The 20349-nt window shown below is 37.6% G+C and overlaps 1 protein-coding gene across 1 annotated transcript in view; it reads right to left on the bottom strand.

Annotated features, from left to right (window-relative positions):
* The window catches only part of ADGRV1 (adhesion G protein-coupled receptor V1), a 605676-nt gene that overhangs the window by 376531 nt on the left and 208796 nt on the right, over nt 1-20349 (bottom strand). Inside the window, exons 60-66 of the mRNA XM_011944259.1 lie at nt 9612-9729; nt 7334-7457; nt 5872-6010; nt 5299-5481; nt 4811-5043; nt 2181-2329; nt 117-318 (exon numbers count right to left, since the gene is read on the bottom strand). Of these exons, the coding sequence (XP_011799649.1) occupies nt 117-318; nt 2181-2329; nt 4811-5043; nt 5299-5481; nt 5872-6010; nt 7334-7457; nt 9612-9729 (1148 nt within the window). The remainder of the gene's footprint in view (nt 1-116; nt 319-2180; nt 2330-4810; nt 5044-5298; nt 5482-5871; nt 6011-7333; nt 7458-9611; nt 9730-20349) is intronic.

Genomic DNA, 20349 nt, shown 5'->3' with positions numbered 1-20349 from the left:
TGTTTCTCAATGGACACATATTATCTAAAGTTATATTGTCAGTGCAGAACATATGTAAGGGTTAGAACACAATACTTATGTCTTATGTATGCCCACATTATTTTCTATATACCAACCTTTCATTGTCATCAATGATGGAGATATTTATAAAACTTAAGTTTTGCCCATGCTGAAAGGTGACTGTACTGTCATGCAAAATGTAATCAACACCTCCAGGACTGGCGGAGGAGCTCTGAGAGATGAAATCAGCTGTCACATAGCCATAAGTTCCATGTAGCCTCACCACTGGAATCATGATCAGCCCAACATCTTCCTCCACTGTAATGGGAACTTGGAATTAATTGGTAAGCCAGACAGAGCAACTAACTTATAAGATTCAGCCAAATTAAACCTGGCAATGAAATATAATGGCACAAAGTAAGCACTCTATTTCTCATAGTTCTTTTTTCATTTTCAAAGGGGATTAGTGAAAAACCTCCTGACTTATTTTTTAGGAGGAACAGTTTAGGAGATGTTGAAAGTTACAGTGAGCAGTACAATTAGCATTTAAATAACCTATTTAATCGGTAGCATTGGCTTTCGCTCTCTGTGTACTACATACCAATAAATGATCCTTGCTTTCTAAGACAATGTTAGATGGACACAAGGAAACATTTAAGGTGGTCGTGCTCACAGGAAACCACTCTGGATTGCTTCCACACATTCAATTGAAATATAAACATGGTTATATAAATAAATGAGGTTTATGATATGTATATCATATGAATTTTTTAAAAGTCTAGATATAAGTACAATTTGATTACATTTTCACTTCCCATGAAATCTACTTGTGAATCTGAAAATGCATCTTCAATGTTTGATTTCAACTTAAACATTATTTTCAAAAATATATTTCTTAAACTATGCTAAATTCTGCATATTAAAATATAATTTAATAGGGTTCATATTAGCTATGACTAAACAATACCCAATGTATATTATAAATATAAATATGCACTGACCAAAATCCCCAAAGACAATGAATCTAACAGAAAACAATGAACTGAAAAAATTCTAAGTGTCATTTATTTCTTGATGCAAAAATGTAATAAGATTTTTACCAGGTAGAGACTGAAGTTCACAAAGTAGTGATGCATTCCATGACTTACCTATAAAGTCATTATAAACCGACGCCTAAGGCAATTTTTTTTTTTTTTTTTTTTGAGACGGGAATCTCGCTCTGTTGCCCAGGCTGGAGTGCAGTGGCCGGATCTCAGCTCACTGCAAGCTCCGTCTCCTGGGTTTATGCCATTCTCCTGCCGCAGTCTCCCACGTAGCTGGGACTTCAGGCACCCGCCACCTCGCCCAGCTAGTTTTTTGTATTTTTTAGTAGAGACGGGGTTTCACCATGTTAGCCAGGATGGTCTCGATCTCCTGACCTTATGATCTGCCCGTCTTGGCCTCCCAAAGTGCTGGGATTACAGGCTTGAGCCACCGCGCCCGGCCTCTAAGGCAATTTTTTATGAACTTTAAAAATGGCTAGATAACCAAAGAATTTTGAAAGAGGCAAAGAAGCCAATCAGGTTAACTGCAGCAATAAGATATTTATTTTTAAAGTCATATTCGTATTCTGTATTTTAATAAAATCATTTCCTAGAAAGGTAGCCATCTCTTCCTACCTGGGAAGGAATGTAACCATATATTCTATATTCTGCTTCTACAAGAGGAAAGAATTGGGAATATCAGGCAAGCTGCTATTGGGGACTGTTTCGAGAAAGCCAGATCAAGGATTCAGATACTAACTGCATCTCTAGGCCAGTAAAATATTCATTTCAAAGATGATTATTAATTAGGAAATAAATATTCACTGATTTCTAGTCACATAGGAAATTAAATATGCACAAATTACAAAGGCTTTCATTAAAATGTTTGAAACAGAAACATTTTAATAATCCTAATGTTAAATACAGTTTTTCTAGATAGCCTTGTTCCTAACATTGCCATTCACAGCAAGGTTCAAGACCACCCAAAGGTGACGGAAAATGTACTTCAAATAAGTAAATAAGTATAAAAGTGCATATGTGTAAACACAAACACACACACCCACAGCAAACTAAAAAAAATGTACACATTGAGATTCAAACTAATGTAATTTGGAAAGTGGTGGTACACTTACTTACAAGCCAGCTAACTGAACCTACCTTCGAAGGCAGTATACTTTGGGTCAAATTCAATGATGCCTTCTGCGTTATCATTTTTCATTATCATGATTCGAACAATGGAGATGTTTCCTATTTCAGGAGGTTGATCTATCTGAAGTCCATTTTCTTGGATGGTAAAATCATACCCTCTTCCAAAGTCATATAAATTAGAATAAAATAAAATACAACAAAATAAAAAATACATAATTGCATAGCATGAATTAAAAGATCCTCTTAGCTCCTACAACTTAGTTCTATAAAGTACTTCAATACTTTTAAAGATCCTCAACACTAAAATACTTTTTTTTCTGAAATGATATTTTGAAACAGATTTCTGTACTGCTCCCAATTATTGGTGCCTATATGAAGCCAAAACTAATATAAAGTTACTAAATGTGGGCAATGGGAAGATAATAAACTGTGAGAAAATCGGAAAGATGCTGTCGTAAAATGAACCTCTGGGAATCACGGCTGAATACTTGTGCAGTAATAGACCTAGTGCACTCAGAGATAGGTAAGCAGGAGGCCTTGAGATTTACAGTGTTAGGTTAAGATGATTTATTTAAAGAAACAGTGAGTGTCATGACACTAATTAAATTTCAAACTAAAACATCAAGATTCAAAAAAATACCTCTCAATACCAGCCTGGGCAACATAGTGAGACCTTATCTCTACTAAAAACTAATTTAAAAAAATTAGCCAGACATGATGGCACATGCCTGCAGTCATAACTAGAAGTCTGAGGTGAGAGGATCCCTTTAGTCCAGGCATTCAAAGTTGCAGTGAACTATAATTGTGCCACTGCACTCTGTCCTGGATGACACAGCAAGACTTTGGAAAGAAAAGAAAAGAAGAGAAGAGAGAAGAGAGAAGAGAAGAGAAGAGAAGAGAAGAGAAGAGAAGAGAAGAGAAGAGAAGAGAAGAGAAGAGAAGAGAAGAGAAGAGAAGGGAAGGAGGAGGAGGGGAAGGAGGAGAAGGAGAAGGAGAGAGAGAGGAAGGAAAGAAGTGAAGGAAGGAAGGAAGGAAAGAGGAAGGAAGGAGAAAGAAAGAAAAATAAAAAAGAAAGAAAAGTATTTTAATTTCTACAGAAACCAATCATAATCAATTTCTCTATCTTTAATATAGATGGTAGTTTACTTCTGTAATGATACTTCTGCAAAAGAAGTTTTTTTTTAGATTAATATTATTCCCATCAAACAAAGCTTCAACTTCCAGGGCTTCAAAATATGACTTTAATTCCTGATGCTAAAAAACGGCGATAAACCATTTTAATCCTTCATTCAACTCCCAAATTCTATTCTGGTATTTACACCCTACCTAATGTTGAAAGGTTGAAAGTTGGTGAATCAAATATAAGGCAAAATTATAAAACTGAGGTTTGGACTATTAAACGATGAGTAACTGTTATCAGTAGTCTGAGATGGGCTGTAGATTAGCGAGTTGTACTACTTACCTTTTGAGATCAAAGAAAACCTAGAAATTTATCTGGAAGGCAAAACTTGCTTCCCCAGAATTAAACTTACATAGAAAGTGCTTTTTAAAAAAACAGTAGCAAAGAAGACAAAATCCTCAAGCTCTAGCTGGTTAATAACACAAATATGATCTCACATTAAATAAGCTTTTACCAAATTGCATTTATTTAATTAAAATAGTCAGTGATCAGCTCAAACTTTTTACTGTATTTACTAGGAGTACAAATTCACTCTCACTGCCAGGCACAGAAGCATTTTTGGGAAATTTAAAATTTGAAGGGTATGTGAGCCCACAATATATTTTTTTCCCAGATGGGATGATATACACTTAAGTCACTGAGTGACATATTTTAGTTTAAAAAAGTTTTTAAAGCATGATATTCACATTACAAATGCAAAAATATTTTCATGCACAAGAAAAATGTCTTTGTGATTCTTCTAAACGCAGGCATTATTCTAGTTGAAGGGCCCACCTATCTGCTATCCGGGCAGAGGTGCTGGTAGGTCTCTCTCAACCTGTGCACTGCAGAACCTGTGAGTATTTAAACATGCTAAAGATGTTTTTCCACCTCATCAAATCTGCCCCACTAAATCAGGGAATGAAAGAGACTCATTATGGTTAATTCATGATCTTCCTTGAAAACATGGTGCACATTAATGGCCAACTAGCTTTCACTCAAAATTTTCCCCACTTTAAAACTATGGGGCAAGCATCTATGTCATTCACCCACAGAGAAAACAATACAGCCTTCAGATGCACAAAGGAAAGAAATCCCTCCCTCCAGCCCTTTCACAAGTATGGAAATCAAAAGCAGCAAATTCAGCCACACCAGTTGACCTCTGATTTAGAGAGCTGTTAGGCTGTTTCTTCACCAGTTAGAAGCCCATATCATATTCAACTTCCTGGCCACCCAGAATGAGTCCACACAATAGAAACACATACTTTCAACTTTCAGAGGGAAGTTATATTTGAGAAAATTTAAAATAAAAAAGCAGTCATTGTCATAATTTCCCTTCTATGACCTGTTCTAATGTAACACAAATCTGAGAAACAGCAGGGAAAGAACTGCTTTAGAGCTCAGTATCAATCTCTACACGATAGAACTTTCTCTCTCTCTGCTTTTTGCTTTCTTTTTCATAATTTCCTTTCTACTTTACCTTCCCTGGAGTTCCACTTTTGTAATTGTTAGAGAAAATTCCTCTGGGCCTTCAGGATGGTCATCATCAAGGATTTCAACTTGCAGACTTTTCCTCATCTCCCCTGCTTCAAAGAGGAGTTCCCCAGCTGCAGGAACAAAATCCAAGCCTGCTTCCGCTGTCCCGTCCATCGTCTCGTACCAGAGTCGCACGCAGCCAAAAGCTCCACCGGAACGGATGATTGTGATGTTAACCTATGCAAAAAGCATTTTCTTATTTGATTTGGAGGTTTAATCTATCAGACAATACTATCTCTAACTAAAGGTTCTATTTACCAGGATTGTGTTAAAATTACATATAAGGTTATAAAATTATATACATTATATGCTAAGATAATGATGTTTGGAGCAAATTAATCAGTTTGTAAAAAGTTTGGAATAGAAACAAGAAAACATTTTAATATGTAAAAATAAAAATGATATTAAAATCTTAAGCATTTCATACTATACCCTCTGTGCTTCTGACACTCGAAGTTGCTCATGTGAAAAGGCAAATCGGCCATAGGGAGAGTCGCTGGCCACCATCGTGATGTTGGCAGTGCTGCTGGATTCACTCAGAACTCCTCCCTCACTGATGGCAGTGAGATGAAACTCATAGAAACTTTTTTCCTCGGGAATGTCATCGTTCAAAGCCTAGAGAAAGACAAAGAGTCATCGACAGTAGAATCTGTGAAATTTCAAGAAAAACTCCTAACCTCTAAATAATAAAAGATTTTGTAATAATAATCTCTTCCCCATTCCCACTTTTAACCCCACGCACAGGCACCTCCACAATAACAAATGCTGTCATATTAACCTTCTCTCCAGTCCCCATTGTCATCCATACACACACACACACACGCACACACGCACACACACACATGCATGTGCATGCCAACAACCATAAATGCTGGAATATTTACCTCCTCCCCATTCCCCACTTCTAACCACACACACATACACACACACACACATATGCTCACACCTGCACACACACCAGCACACAGAGTAAAGGGCATAACAGAAACCAGCTAATATTGATACCTGTATTACTAGAATGACTGCAGACTGTCCATCTCGCATTGTCAGTTTTCCTGATGTTTCAGCAAATTCCCCCATGGAAGGAGGGAATATCCTCCAGAACACTGTGACCTCCCCCAGAATCCCTGGGCCACGAACAAGGCTACAACAATAAACAAATGTATATCCAATACATTTCAATTGAAGGTACTTTTGTTAAACATTTTCTCTTTTAACAGTAATCAATTTTCATCCATTTCAGTAAGAGTTCTCTTTTAAATAACCTCATCTACTACCAACTATAAACCAAAGAAAGTCTTAAAGTTCCAAGATAGTAACACCCAAAGTATTAAGCTGGTGTAAATCTATCTTGACAGGAATACAGGCAAAAATTTATCACTAAAAGCACAAAGTTTAAAGAAATAAAAAGAAGTATTAATATTTATAGGCTTTTCACTTAACACGAAAGGTACAAAATATGAAAAGTCTAAATTCTCTAAAGACTGGAAGACCCTTCATATAAGGGCATGCTGATGGGAAGCGATAGCCTTACTTCTGTGTAACTACCACGAGGATAAAGTATAAAGTCAAACTCAGCTAAGCCACTGATAGTTGCTTCCCATCCCTCATAAGAAAATTTACGAGAAACAAACTTGCCTATGATCATACTAATTTAGTTATATGATAGGCCCTGATATGGTTTGGCTCTGTGTCCCTACATAAATCTCATGCCGAAGTGTGACCTCAAGTGTTGGAGGTGGGGCCTGGTGGGAGGTGACTGAATCATGGGGACGGAATTCCCCCTTGCTGTTTTCGTGATCAAGTTCTCACGAGATCTGGTTGTTGAAAAGTAGGTAGCACCCTTCCACCCCTTCCTCCTGCTCCAGCCAGGTAGGACGTGCCAGCTCTCCTTTTGCCTTCTGCCACGATTTTAAGTTTCCTGAGGCCTCACCAGTCATGCTTCCTGTACAGCCTGCAGAACCTTGAACCAATTAAACCTCTTTTCTTCGTAAATTATTCAGTCTCAAGCAGTTCTTTATAGCAGTGTGAAAACAGACTAATACAGACCGATTTTAGAACACTTGGAAGCAAATGTTTGGTCCTTATGATTTTCTAAGGAATGATTTTGTAGCTAAGACACACAAGCTTCCAGAGATGAAGTAACTCCCTTATGTCACATGTTTAGTAACAGAACAGAGGTGAAAGCATAGATTTTCTGATCTCAACTCCATGTGTTTTCCTTGGTGTAAATTGTGCAAATCACTCAAGAGTCAGAAACCTTCTCATGATCTAACATCAAGATAGGTCAGGATATTATTTCCATTTCTGCCCAAAACTTGTTCTCCTCTCCACAGGATGTTAACAGTATATAGGATGTTAATGCTTGCAGACTATGTATGTATTGAGAATGATGGATTTAAGACTAATTATTTAAATAAAACTTTGTAACCCCCACATAGGCAAAGAAAAATCATGAAGTCCTTACCTGATAATAGCGGTACCATTATATTTTGCTGAGGGTTCCCCGATGAGGATGTGCCTAGATGACGGAGCTATCCCAACTTCTCCTGATGCTCGCTTATCACCCCGAATAATTATTGATGCACTACCTAAATTCAAGATGATATAGACCGCTTTGTAGCAGATGCACACAAGCACTTAGTATATGCCTGGCAACTTTCTAAGCACTTTACACACAGGAATCTAGTTCATTCTCATGACTCTCATGTAAGTTAGATATTAATATCCTCATTTTACCTATGATGACACTGAAGCACACCGAGGTCTTGAAGACATGGGTGCAAATCACTTGCCCAAGATTACATTTTAATGAAAGGGGCAGAAAGAAACTTGGCAGTAATTTCCCTATCACTCTCATGAAAAGCAAGGGCTCCTCTACCACTGGCATTAATTTGCTTCTATAGTAACCATTTTGCAGCTCACTGCAATTGGCTACACAGCTATGTCAACTGGCTATGTGGCCAAAGCAAGGCTTCTTCGATGCACTTTTCCATTTTTATTTTTCTGACTCTATCATTTGACTGTAAGCATTTATAAACCTGTGTCAAATATTTCTACAAAGATGAAATAAAAACGATATCAAGTATTTGGGTATCCATATAACTTAGCAGAAACTTAAAGAAAATTGTTTCCAGAAACACACATTAGGGGTTCATTACACAAAGAGCTAGATCACTATACTCTCATTTTGCTTGACAATGGATTAATGGAAGCAATAGTGGCTTGTCACAGCAAGTGTCACAGTCAGACAGAACTATATTAAGAATTAGGTACAATGGATCACACCTGTAATCCCAACACTTTGGGAGGCTGAGGTGGGAGGATCCCATGAGCCCAGGAGTTCAAAACCAACCTGGGCAACATAGGGAGACTCCATCCCTGCAAACATAAAAATAAATTAGCTGGGCATAGTGGCACATGCCTGTAGTCCTAGCTACTCAGGAGTCTGAGGTGGGAGGTTTGTTTGAGCCTGGGAATTGAAGGCTGCAGGAATCTGTGATCACACCACTGCACTCCAGCCTAAGTGACAGAGCAAGATCCTGCCTCAAAAAATATTTTTTAATATGGTAAATGATTTATCCTGATCCAATGATATATTCTTCTATGTTTAATTAGCCTATGTGACATCTGTCATTTTAACATGATATGGATAACTAAAGACCTATGAAAGAGTTAACTAAAGCTAACTAAAGACTTATAAAAGAATATGGTGCAATGATATGATTCCCTTGTTGGAAAATATACTAAATGAAAATGCAGAAAGAATAACTACCCTAAGTATACACAGTGATAGATACTCCACAATTCTAAAAATTTCCTTGGACATGAAATCTGCTTTTAGCCACAGACCCTTGCATAGGATGGAGTTCTTGATGGTAAAAAAGAAATGTAACAATCACCAAATTTTCATGCTAAAAGTTTCTGAACCAGTTTTTTATGGTTGGTTATTATTGTTTATAGCACAATAAAACCATTTTAGAATCATTAATTTTTTCTCTATGGATCCAAGAAACAAATCATCATATCAACTGGAGGCAAATGAGAATTAAAATGCCTATTTCTGAAATATCAAAATATCTGAGTAACTACTTTCAGATGAAAATAGATGTACATAGGCTATAATGCTAAACATAATAAGAAACATTTAAAAATAGTTTTATTACAAAGATAATGTGTGATAATTGTAAATATGTTTTAAAAATATAGGTAATCAAAAACCATTATTAACATTTCAAATTAATAATTCCAATCTCATGTAAGACATGCACATGACAAAACAGATTACATTTAGCATGTTGTAAAATCTGTTTTCTTAATGTGACTATTATCCATGTAGTTATGTGTTCTTAATTTTTAATGTAATTAACAGTTTTTCCTGTTACGTCACGTTGAATGGCTGCATAGTATTATAACACATTTAACTAGTCTCCTACTACTGGACCACTTAGGAAGCTGACATACTTTATTTTACATTTTATAAACACTGCTACAATAAACATCTTCATTAAAAAAAATTACACAGCTAAGCAGTATGAAATCTTTGACCTATGATCTTACCAAGATTGGATATTGTAATTTTAATTTAAAACATTCTTAACCTTTAATACATGTGGAAAATGGTATCTTTATGTTTTAGGAATTATAAAACCTAACATTGCCCATTTTTGTAACTATGGGTTATTTTATTACATTTTTTTCTGAGAATTTACTTTTTAATTTCCAAAAATGTGAATTTCTCTTACCTTTTACTGGAGATATTTCTGCATCATCAATTGGTATCAGCTGAATGGTGAAACGCCTGTCCTCCTCCAACACTGTGTCTTGAAGTGTGTGCAACACAATGGTCTTCTGCGACTCAGTCTACATCCAATAACAGAAACAGTGCATTTTCCAGATTAACCAAAGCCAAAGTTTGAATGTTGTCATTAAGCAGAATAATGTTTACGTCCATAATCACTTTTAAGGGTGTCTTTTTTGTCACTAGAATTATAAGTTGCACCTAGAAAGAATTACTCCACAAAAATCAGTTCTGAATACAAATTCCATTTGGGTTCTTTATGGCGAAAATGGGAAAAGAATACAACCACTAAATTTACTGAAAAATTTTAACCATTGAAAATACAATCTTTAAAGAAAGCTAAATGATCACACAATTATGTAAACAGACAAAGGCCACAGACTTAATATTTATAAGAAACAGCTCCATTCAAAGGAGGAAAAAGAGTGCAAATGACATTAGATCACAGTTGTAGGGACAACCTACAGTCCTGAGATGCCAGTCGTTGTTCATCATCACTGGATATCCAACTCATAGTATATTTTGCTGATGTTAAATTAGTAATGGCACCTTCCCGCTAACAAAAATATCTAAAGGTAGCAGTAAAGGGCCTAATTCATAAGAAAATGTAGTTTTTCTATCCAGGAACTTGGTATTTTATATGCATGTTTCAGTTTTCTTTTACCTTCACCTTTAAGATTTTGTTTTTATCTTTATTTATTAATCAGTTCCACTTGTTTCTTGCTGAATCTATTCCTAGGTACTTTATACTTCTTTCTCATAATACATTGTTTTCCATTACTGGTAATTCATAAGAATGTTAATGATTTTATTTTTTCTTACTTTTTTTTCTTGGATCTCAGGTGTATAGTTTGAATTGGTCCTTCTGTCAGCAGCATTGTTTCTACTGGACAACAAATGGTCTTTTATTATAATTTATTATTTTTGTCCCCTTTATCAGCCCATTTCAATCCCCCTTTTCAAAATTCTTCCCATCCTATTATTCACTCTAAAATGCATTATGTCTCCTTAATTTTTCCTTCAATGCACACTCTTGAGGTTACCCATGTTTTCATATGTAGATTCAATGTTGTTTTTTTTTTTTTTTTTTTTTTGAGACAGGGTCTCACTCTGTCACCCAGGCTGGAGTGCAGTGGTATGATCTCAGCTCACTGCAACCTCCGCCTCCCAGGTTCAAACTATTCTTCTGCCTCAGTCTCCCGAGTAGCTGGGACTACAAGTGTGCGTTACCATGCCTGGCTAATTTCTGTGTTTTTAGTAGAGATGGGGTTTTGCCATGTTGGCCAGGCTGGTCTCAAACTCCTGACCTCAAATGATTCACCAGGCTTGGCCTCCCAAAATGCTGGGATAACAGGCATGAGCCACCGCTCTCAGACTCAATGTATTATTTTCATTGCTGTGGGGATTCCATTGTTTGCCTTTATACTATTTGCAAGATTTATCTGACAATGGCTATTTACTCTTACAAATAATACTGCCATGAACATCTTTACATACTTATTTATATGTAGAGTAATTTCTCCAAGGTGCTACTGATTTTATATACAGTTGGTTCCTCTATTCTTGGATTCCTTATTTGCACATTTGTCTACTCACCCAATTTTGTAACTCCAAAATCAATACTGAGAACTTTTGTGGTCATTTGTAGATATGTGCACATTAGCAAAAACTTAGAATCATTCAAATACATTTCTCATGTTTAATAAGCACTATGACTCACACCTGAATAAAGTTTATCTAATATACATATTTTCTCCTTAGGGTACATCACAGCCTTCTTGTGCTTAGGAACACCATATTTCAGCACTATACTTGAGGGAAAATTTAAACAGTAAACTCACCAACAGAAAGCACAAAAATTTTAAAAAGTGATAATAAATGGACTGTAAAAAGAACATTTGTTCACAACATGAGAGCTGAAACAGTAAGTCAATGTGTTGACTTGTTGAACCTCGGCTGTAAATGTACAAATCAGGTGAATCAAATTCTCCAACACTTTTTGTATGTTCCTGAATGACCATGAAAACACCAGGAGTATCGACTTTGGAGGTTGCAAATACACCTTAGTGAGTAGGGAAACTCACAAGTGGGGGATTATGAATGATAAGGATTGGCTACTGTGAATCATGAGAATCAACTATATTTTATGTTTATATTGCCCTCCACCTTATCTACTGTATATATAAGGCAGCTCTTCACATAATATGCTCTTCATTTCTCAAAGAAATCTACAACCAGTAAGAAGGGGGAAAAGGGTGACTACAGGTGGAAAATTCTAGCCAATGGTTAGAGAAGATAGTAATAAATGTTCTCAGATTAAAAGGTGATGGGGAAGTTTCACAGGGGAATAAATTCAGAATATTTCTTCTATTAGAGATTCAAAATGGACTTAAGTACATTAAAGTATCTAAAAATAATCCTGCATAAAAAGAGCCTACTTAGTTCAATCAAGGTTTTCCCAAATCCATGTGAACCTGGAATCCCTTTTTTTCTTTAAAATTCAGAACAATTATTTCTGTTCTGCTGAATGGCAGTGCAGAGCAACAGTTTGAGAAACGGCACTACATAGAGGCTATCTCAGGAAAACAGAAATACAAAGTCTTCCCATTTTTACAAAATTTAAAACCTTTCATGTTTTTTATCCTATGATGTAGAAAAGGTGTCGAGCTTCAAACATTTAAAGCGTTTAGTTGTCCTCCTATGATGTAGATACTAAGTTGAGGTAGCAGCCTGCTATTTCATTAAAATGTTTCTAAATTACAGTTGGTGTATCAAACACTTTCCACATGTCTGTAAATTGGTTAGTTTCCTCACAAACATTATTTCATGCAATGCTCAGAGCCTTTGTTTAGATTAAGCCTTATTATTGCCATGTTGCAACTAAGAACCGAAATGTGAGATAAATTAATTTTCCTAAAGTCACATGGCATTAAATAATAGAGTGAAGATTTGGATTAAGGTCTAGCTCGCTATAAAATGTATATCCTTTTTACTTTTCAGTGGCTACTTCCCATATCTCAAGAGAATCAAGATTGTGAAGATAGTAAAGGAGAGGAAAATAATACAAATTATAGGTGATAGAAGTCTGCGAAAGTATATAAACATTCGGGAAAGGAGAACTAGACAGAATTAAATACTAAACAAGAAATGTGAATCCCAGAAAGACAGAAAAAATGTAAGAGAACTATAAACACCACAGTAAAATAGTGCTCATGAAGAAATGTCAATAGTATCAAATACTAAGGGGAATCTACGCAATAAAAAACATGTAACCAATTTTTTTAGTGCAATGGATTTTGGCTAGTATGAAAAATAAATGTTTAAGATAGATTATAAAGTAAAAAGAGCAAGCTACTGAACAGATTGCAGTGTAAAATTCCATTTTTGTAAGAATAAGATACATATGTTTGGATATGCATAGAAAATTTTTCAAAGGGTATATAAAAAACTGTCAATAGCAGTTACCTCTAGGAAGTAGGAATGCAAGATTCAAAAGGAGTCAGGGGAATTTTATTTGTTTTTCTACATCCTTGTGTACTGACTGAGGTGTTTTTTTTTTTTTTTTTTTTTTTTCCATGAGCACATATATTTTTACAGCAAATTTAAACAAAGATGGAGGAAAGAGACTTCTGAGTTAAACTGGCACAGACTGGTTGAGTGAGTTATGCCTTCTTCAAATGCACATGTAGACACCATAAAGGGCCAAGACTGATAGAAAGAAAGAAACTAAAGATTAAAATGTTTCTAAAATATAGGTACAATTTTACTAATGAAGGAATCAATTTGGAGTAGACCACGGGATACACATTCCATGCCATGAACCTAAATAACAGGAAGAGCAACAGAGGGGGTGCTATGGTTTGGCTGTGTCCTCACCCAAATCTTATCTTGAATTGTAGTTCCCATAATTTCCATGTGTCATTGGAGGGACCTGGTGGGAGGTACTGAATCATGGAGGTGGGTTTTTTCCAATGCAGTTCTCATGATAATGAGTAAGTCTCACAAGATCTGATGGTTTTATAAGGGGCAGTTCCCCTACACATGCTCTCTTTTCCGCTACCATGTAAGACATGCCTTTGCTCCTCCTTCATCTTCTGCCATAATTGTGAGGCCTCTCCAGTCATGTGGAACTGTAAGTCCATTAAACCTCCTTTCCTTTATAAATTACTGAGTCTTGAGTATGTCTTTATTAGCAGTGTGAGAACAAACTAATACTGGGGGTAAGACCCATTTCCTGACTTCTTTGAACTCCAGGCCACAGAGACTATACTAACCAAGAACAACTAGTTGCCACCTACCTCAGAGCTTTAGCGTTCCCACTGTTATCAGCTCTTTCCTCCTTATATTGATTCTGAGTTTCCAATTCATAATATGTAGAGAGTAAAAGGAATGAGAGTGATGCACTGCATCCCAGAATTACAGATTTTTCATAAGTACATCTAATGAGGTCTCAGGCAGGGAGTACATATTTTCCTAGAAGCCCTTACAAAATTTTTAAAAATGCATATATTGTAAAAATAACACATTCCATGCCATGAACCTAAATAACAGGAAGAGCAACAGAGGGGGTGCTATGGTTTGGCTGTGTCCTCACCCAAATCTTATCTTGAATTGTAGCTCCTATAATCCCCTTCATAAGCAACTATGAAGAAACAAAAGCTTAAGTGAAGAGATTAATACTATTTAATAATAAAAATCTCAAAGAAAAAATGCAACTGCAAAACTACAATGTTCATGAGAAACAATGAAACGCAGAATTCAAACTGCAGAAAATTTAATCAGTGATGCATAGGACAAATTCAAGTTGTTTTAGAATGTGGAGGAAAAGGTAAGAGATAAAAATGATAAGCATCATGATTCTCTCTCAAAGTATTGGTGTAGTTGTTCTCTGTATATTTCCTTTCCTCTTATCTTCCCAGGACCATTTTATTTTTACCAGCCAACAGTGATACTTAACAAAGTTTCTAGAAGTTACTCTGCTAAGAGAAAGACAAGAGAGGAAAGACATAATAGGGAATACTCTTGGGACCAACAAAAGTGGATGGGGCGGGAAGGAAGCAGGAATGGGTAGAAGGCAAAGAGTCAAAGTGGGCAGTGAAAGAATAAGTTATATCATAAAAGACCAAGGGGAAGAGAGGGAGAACTTTACAGAACAATCTTCTCTTGAACGTGGCCCTACCCTGCATCTCTGTGGTGGACGCTCTGATGTTCACTAAGATTCCCCTCCTGGAAAGGACTCATTACCCTGTCTGCTGGAAGTGTTTTCAGCAGACAACTCTCATCTGTCAGGCTCTTTGCAAGTTGCCTCATCTGAAGACAACCCCTTCCCACATGGTCAAATGCTCTTCTTGGCATGCTCTACACACAATGACTGCTCAACACAAGATTATAAAACTTAACATCATTCTAACTCAGACAGCTCTGAAGGGTCAGTCCCATTTCCAAATAAATTGTAGTATACTGTAGTGTCAGTTTCAACTGCCTCACGGTTTGCCTTCATCCCTGCCCAATCCTGCTTCTTCCACTTACACAGGTGTTGACCTCAAGAGTACTTCCTAAAAAGCCTCTGGACACCAATCTCCACCTCATAATTTTCTCCCCAAGGAAGGTAAAGTGCAATATCCCCCTGACTTATCACCTATGGACCATTCATCAGTTCCAGAGAGTTGTATGTTTCTATAAACAGAGTATGGAGCTTAGTTGTCCTGCATAAAGTAGAAATAGGAATGAAGAACTTTGCCCTGTTACCAAGGTAGGACTGCACAGAATTATTGTGAGACCTTCCCTGTAAGATGGGCAATGGTGACTCTACAGTCACTGTTACATTTTGAGAAAGTCCAGGAAACATTTACACAGTAAGTATTGGTACAACCTGGGATGTACAGTAGGTACAACAGCTTCTGTAGACTAGGTTTCCCTATTGCCAATGTGAATACTAAGTTGCTATGAGAACGATTTGTGGGAATGGAGATCCACCTGGGCATTACTGATGCAGTGGATACCACTGGCCATAAGTAGAACTGAGACATGATGAAAGGCATCCTCAAAACCAATTAGAACCTGTGGGAGACACAGATCTTTGTACATATTCAGACACAGACATACAAGAACAATGGAGCCGTTACACAGTTGTACATGAAATATACCAGGCTGATGACCAAACAAGTAGATGGAGAGAGTGGAATCGAGAAACAATACCATCCCTCCTAATGCAGTACTCTAAAAACGGATGACCTTATTCGCTGGAGGAAAAGATCAGACTATTTGCCATTTTAGTGTAGATTTTATGCTCAAAACAAGAAAACCTTTTTAATCACCTGGGAAGTGTATCTAGCAGTAAGAATCTGGTAACCAGAAAATTATTGCTTCTTATTACTGAGGAAAATCTTTATAGACATTTGACACTAATTTCTAAATTCTAAATGCTTCTCAGATGAGAAGTTTTCAGATCATGGCTAGGGCACACAACCTAGATGTTTCATGAGTCATCATGTGTCAGAATCTGAGAAGTAAGTGGATGATATACCTGCAACATCTGGCTTGAGATTTAATGCCATCGGGGTAATCACACCTCAGAAATGATGGCAGAACAGGTGCATGGCAAATAGACTGCCAGAGGGCATCACTGATGACCTCCTTAATCACATATTGCAATACTGAAGGGAAAAAAGGTATTTATTTCAGTATTGCAATCACATATTGCAATACTGAAGGGAAAAAAGGTATTTGTATCTCATGTTGCAGGCTCTGAAGAAGAGTCACTAGACTGAAAAAAAAAGAAATGTAGACATGGACCATGTAAATGTATCTGTTGGAATTCCTTTGGAAAACCCCCTACAGAGCTTTTAATGTTTTTTCTATTCATTTTCAAAAGTGCATAGGTTTAGACTTTCTATATCTGCTGTATACCTGCTAGAGCCAATTTCACATAGGTTTTTAAAATTTATTTGTCTACATTTATATAATCTCTTACAATTTTCAGTATTTTCTCTCTTTTAATAATTACTTCCTTCTTGTCAATTCTTATTTTGTAAGTTTTTTAAATTTATGAATCAGGTTTTATTGGTATTTTTGTTTTTTAACTAATTGCCTTCTGGTTTCATCTTTATTAATTTAAGAAAGCTGTTTAGATATTAAGAAAACTGTTTAAACATGATTCTAAAAGCAAAAACTATAAAAAGACTGACAAATCTGGACTAGTTTCTTCTCTTTGGCCTGTTTGTTCATCCCCGAGCAAATATCACACTGTCTTATTTACTTTAACTGTGTATTATTTGACACCCTGGCTAAGTAGGGCCACCCTCCATATTCTTCTTTGTGAGCTGCTGACTATTCTTGGCATTTTGTATTTCCATGTATATTTTAGAATCAGATTGTCTCTTCCACCTCCACATCCTCTCTTCCAGAAAAAGACTTAGGAGTTTGATTGGTAAATACCACTGTCCTGTGGTTAGGTTGGTATTATTCATAAAAAACAAAACAAAAAGAAACCTCTGTGCTCAGCTTAACTGGGCCCCATATGCTGCTTCCCCACTTCTTTTGATTATTAAAACTAGCCAAAGAATGGAAAGAGGAGGAAGAAACTGAATGAACACAGGCAACCAGAAACATCACATCCTACGGTGGGTTGGTTGATACTCCAGCCAAGGTTCTCAGGCTCATGTTGATGAAGACATAAAGAAACAGAAACAGATCTGTAAATGTCCAACCAAACTTTGAGAAAGGGAGTCATTCTTACAAGTTGCAGAAACCAACTGCATGGGCCAAAAGATTATGTTCCTCCTTCAAAGTAGATAGGACCTTGCACCTTCACTTATCAGTGTGGGAGGCTGAGATACATACAGATGGACTGTAATATGCTTGCTATTCTCAAACTACTTATTGTGTTTCCGTTTTTTTGATTGGCTGAAATACTTCCTTAATTTCTTTTCAAAGTGTACATGGATGTTACAACCTATGAGTTTTTGTAAGTTTGACATTGTCTTGTTATGTTACACAATCAGTATTTTGAGTCAGTATAGAAGTTCCGCACAGTCAGAATAGTCAGAAAACACACTTAAAGGGAAAACTGACTAGACTTGGTAACCAAATACATGTAACAATTACAGAAAGGGTGCAGCTGGGGATGACACCCAGACATCCAGCGTGGTTGATTGGCTTTGCCTTCAATCAGGAGAGGAAAAATGTGAGAGAGGGGTAGTTTTGATGGTAAAATGCGGGCAGAGTCTGAATTTAAAATTTGACTATAGATCAGGCACAGTGACTCACGCCTGTAATCCCAGCACTTTTGGAGGCCAAGGCAGGTGGATCACAAGGTCAGGAGATTGTGACCATCCTGGCTAACATGGTGAGACCTCGTCTCTACTAAAAATTACAAAAAATTAGCCAGGCGTGGTGGTGGGTGCCTGTAGTCCCAGCTACTCAGGAGGCTGAGGCAAGAGAATAGCGTAAACCCGGGAGGTGGAGCTTGCAGTGAGTGGAGCTCGTGCCACTGCACTCCAACCAGGATGACAGAGTGAGACTCCGTCTCAAAAAAAAAATAAATAAAAAATAAAAAATAAATTAAAAAAAATTTAAAAATAGCTGGGCATGGTGGCACAAGCCTATAGTCTCAGTTACTTATGAGGCTAAGGTGGAAAGATTGCTTGAGCCGGGAGGTCGAAGCTTCAGTGAGCTATGATTGCATCACTGCATTACTGCCTGGGTGACAGAACAAGACCCTATCTCCAAAAACAAAAATTTTTGATGTAGGTAATAATAATCTATTGTACATTTCAAAATAGCTGCAGAATAATTAGACTGTTCCTAGCATAAAGAAAAAATATTTAAGGTGATAGATATCTCAAATGCTCTGATTTGATTATATGAATGTATCAATTTATCACATGTACTCTGAAAATATGTATATCAATTACGTATCAATAAAAATTTCAAAAAAAGAATTTGAGTTCAGATATCTAGAGTTTCCGTGTGTGTGTGTGTGTGTGTGTGTTGTGTGTGATTTCTTCCCCTCATCATGCATATGGATTTCTAAAATATCCCAGACATAGTAAATATTATCACATGCATTCACAAGTAATATTATGCAAAAGAAAATCAAAGACAGCTCTTGAGGTGTGGCCACACAGGGTGACTACAGTTACCATTCCCCTCAGCAGCGACAGCATAGTGCCCACTGCCTCTAGCAGATGACTCTCTAGGGACATCAGGTGCCAGTTCTCCTCAGGAAGATGATCAAAGTTACTGGTGAAAGGACAAGTTCTGAACAGAAAACCGGGGGAAGAAAGACAGGATCTGTCAGAGGGCCAGTGGGAAGAAGTTGGGGTGTAGAAAACGGAAGCAGCGAGAGTCCACAGAGGTTGACTCCAAGGAGCTTGGAACCCCATGGAAAGTAGGTGGGAGTGCTTCTTTCTTCTCCTCACTCCTCTGACAATCTCCTGATTGTCAAGCTTCTGAGGAGCCACTCTGTGCTCATGACACAAGACAAGGCTGTAAGTGGCTATTCGGGAACTTCCCAGGGACAGAGAACCGGGTTGCTAGCTTGTGCAGGCGTGTCTATGTTCCCCTCAGACCCAAACTGAGATGGAGGGTGCCATAGTGGTTGTGTACCGGTAGTGCCACTGCCCTGCCTGAGACCTCTCGGCTCTAGAGTCACTGCACCACCAGATCTCTTGCAAATATACCCCACAACTGGCTCTGACGTTGGGAAGCACGGAGGTCAGGTGGGTACCAGGGAGCTAAAGGACTTCTGGAGATCTAAGATCCACAATATAGGCTGCCCATAAGGGAGGGGGAGCACAGTCCACCAAAGTCCCCTTGGGACAAAGGAAATGCAGGCATAGGGCCAGTCACTGAAAACGGCAGCACCAACGCCTAGGGACAGTGGTAGAGGCGGTCATCTCCCACTCTAGACTGTTGCAGACACAGCTGTGGTTCTTCCCACTGGGAGTTAGCGCATGCACACAAAGAAAGCTTTTTTGTGTGCTTTTTTCAGTGACTCTATCCCTGCTCAAAGTGAGCCTGTGCCACTTGGGCTTACAGGAAGAACAGGGCCCAACTCCCTCTCCTTACACAGAGCAACAGTGTCCCAGCAATGGAGAACAGACAAGTTGTGAAGTTGCTTGCCCTGGAGCAGGGGAAGAGGCCTGCCCTGAGCCCATTTTCGTACCAGCTCCTACAGGGGCACATCTGTGGCCTGCAGCTGCACTGTGGAGCCAAAGGACAGTCTTTATGAATTGAAAGTCATGAGTCCTGCAACAGGGGCACGAGAGGGAAGAAAACTTCATTCCTGCTGGCTCAGGACTAGAAGCTGGTGTACCCCCTTACCACTCCCCAAGAGACCCCAACACATTCCAACATGATCGCTTCTTACCATCCTTCCCTGCCGGCACCCCACACCAGGGCAGGTGCTTCCACTCAACATCAGGTATCAGTCAACCTATTCACAATAGCAAAGGTATGGAATCCACTTTAGTGTCCACCAACAGTGAACTGGATAAAGAAAATGTGGCAGATATACACCATGAAGTACTACACAGACATATAAAATAATTAAATCATGTCCTTTAAAGCAACATAGATGCAATTAGGAGCCATTATCCTAAATGAATTAATGCAGAAACAGAAAATCAAATACCATGTGTTCTCACTTATAGGTAGAAACTAGACAATGAATACACACG

This window comes from Colobus angolensis, unplaced genomic scaffold (assembly GCF_000951035.1).
Source record: "Colobus angolensis palliatus isolate OR3802 unplaced genomic scaffold, Cang.pa_1.0 Scaffold23, whole genome shotgun sequence".
Classification (NCBI taxonomy): domain Eukaryota; kingdom Metazoa; phylum Chordata; class Mammalia; order Primates; family Cercopithecidae; genus Colobus; species Colobus angolensis.
This window is presented reverse-complemented; position numbering and strand designations above follow the sequence as displayed.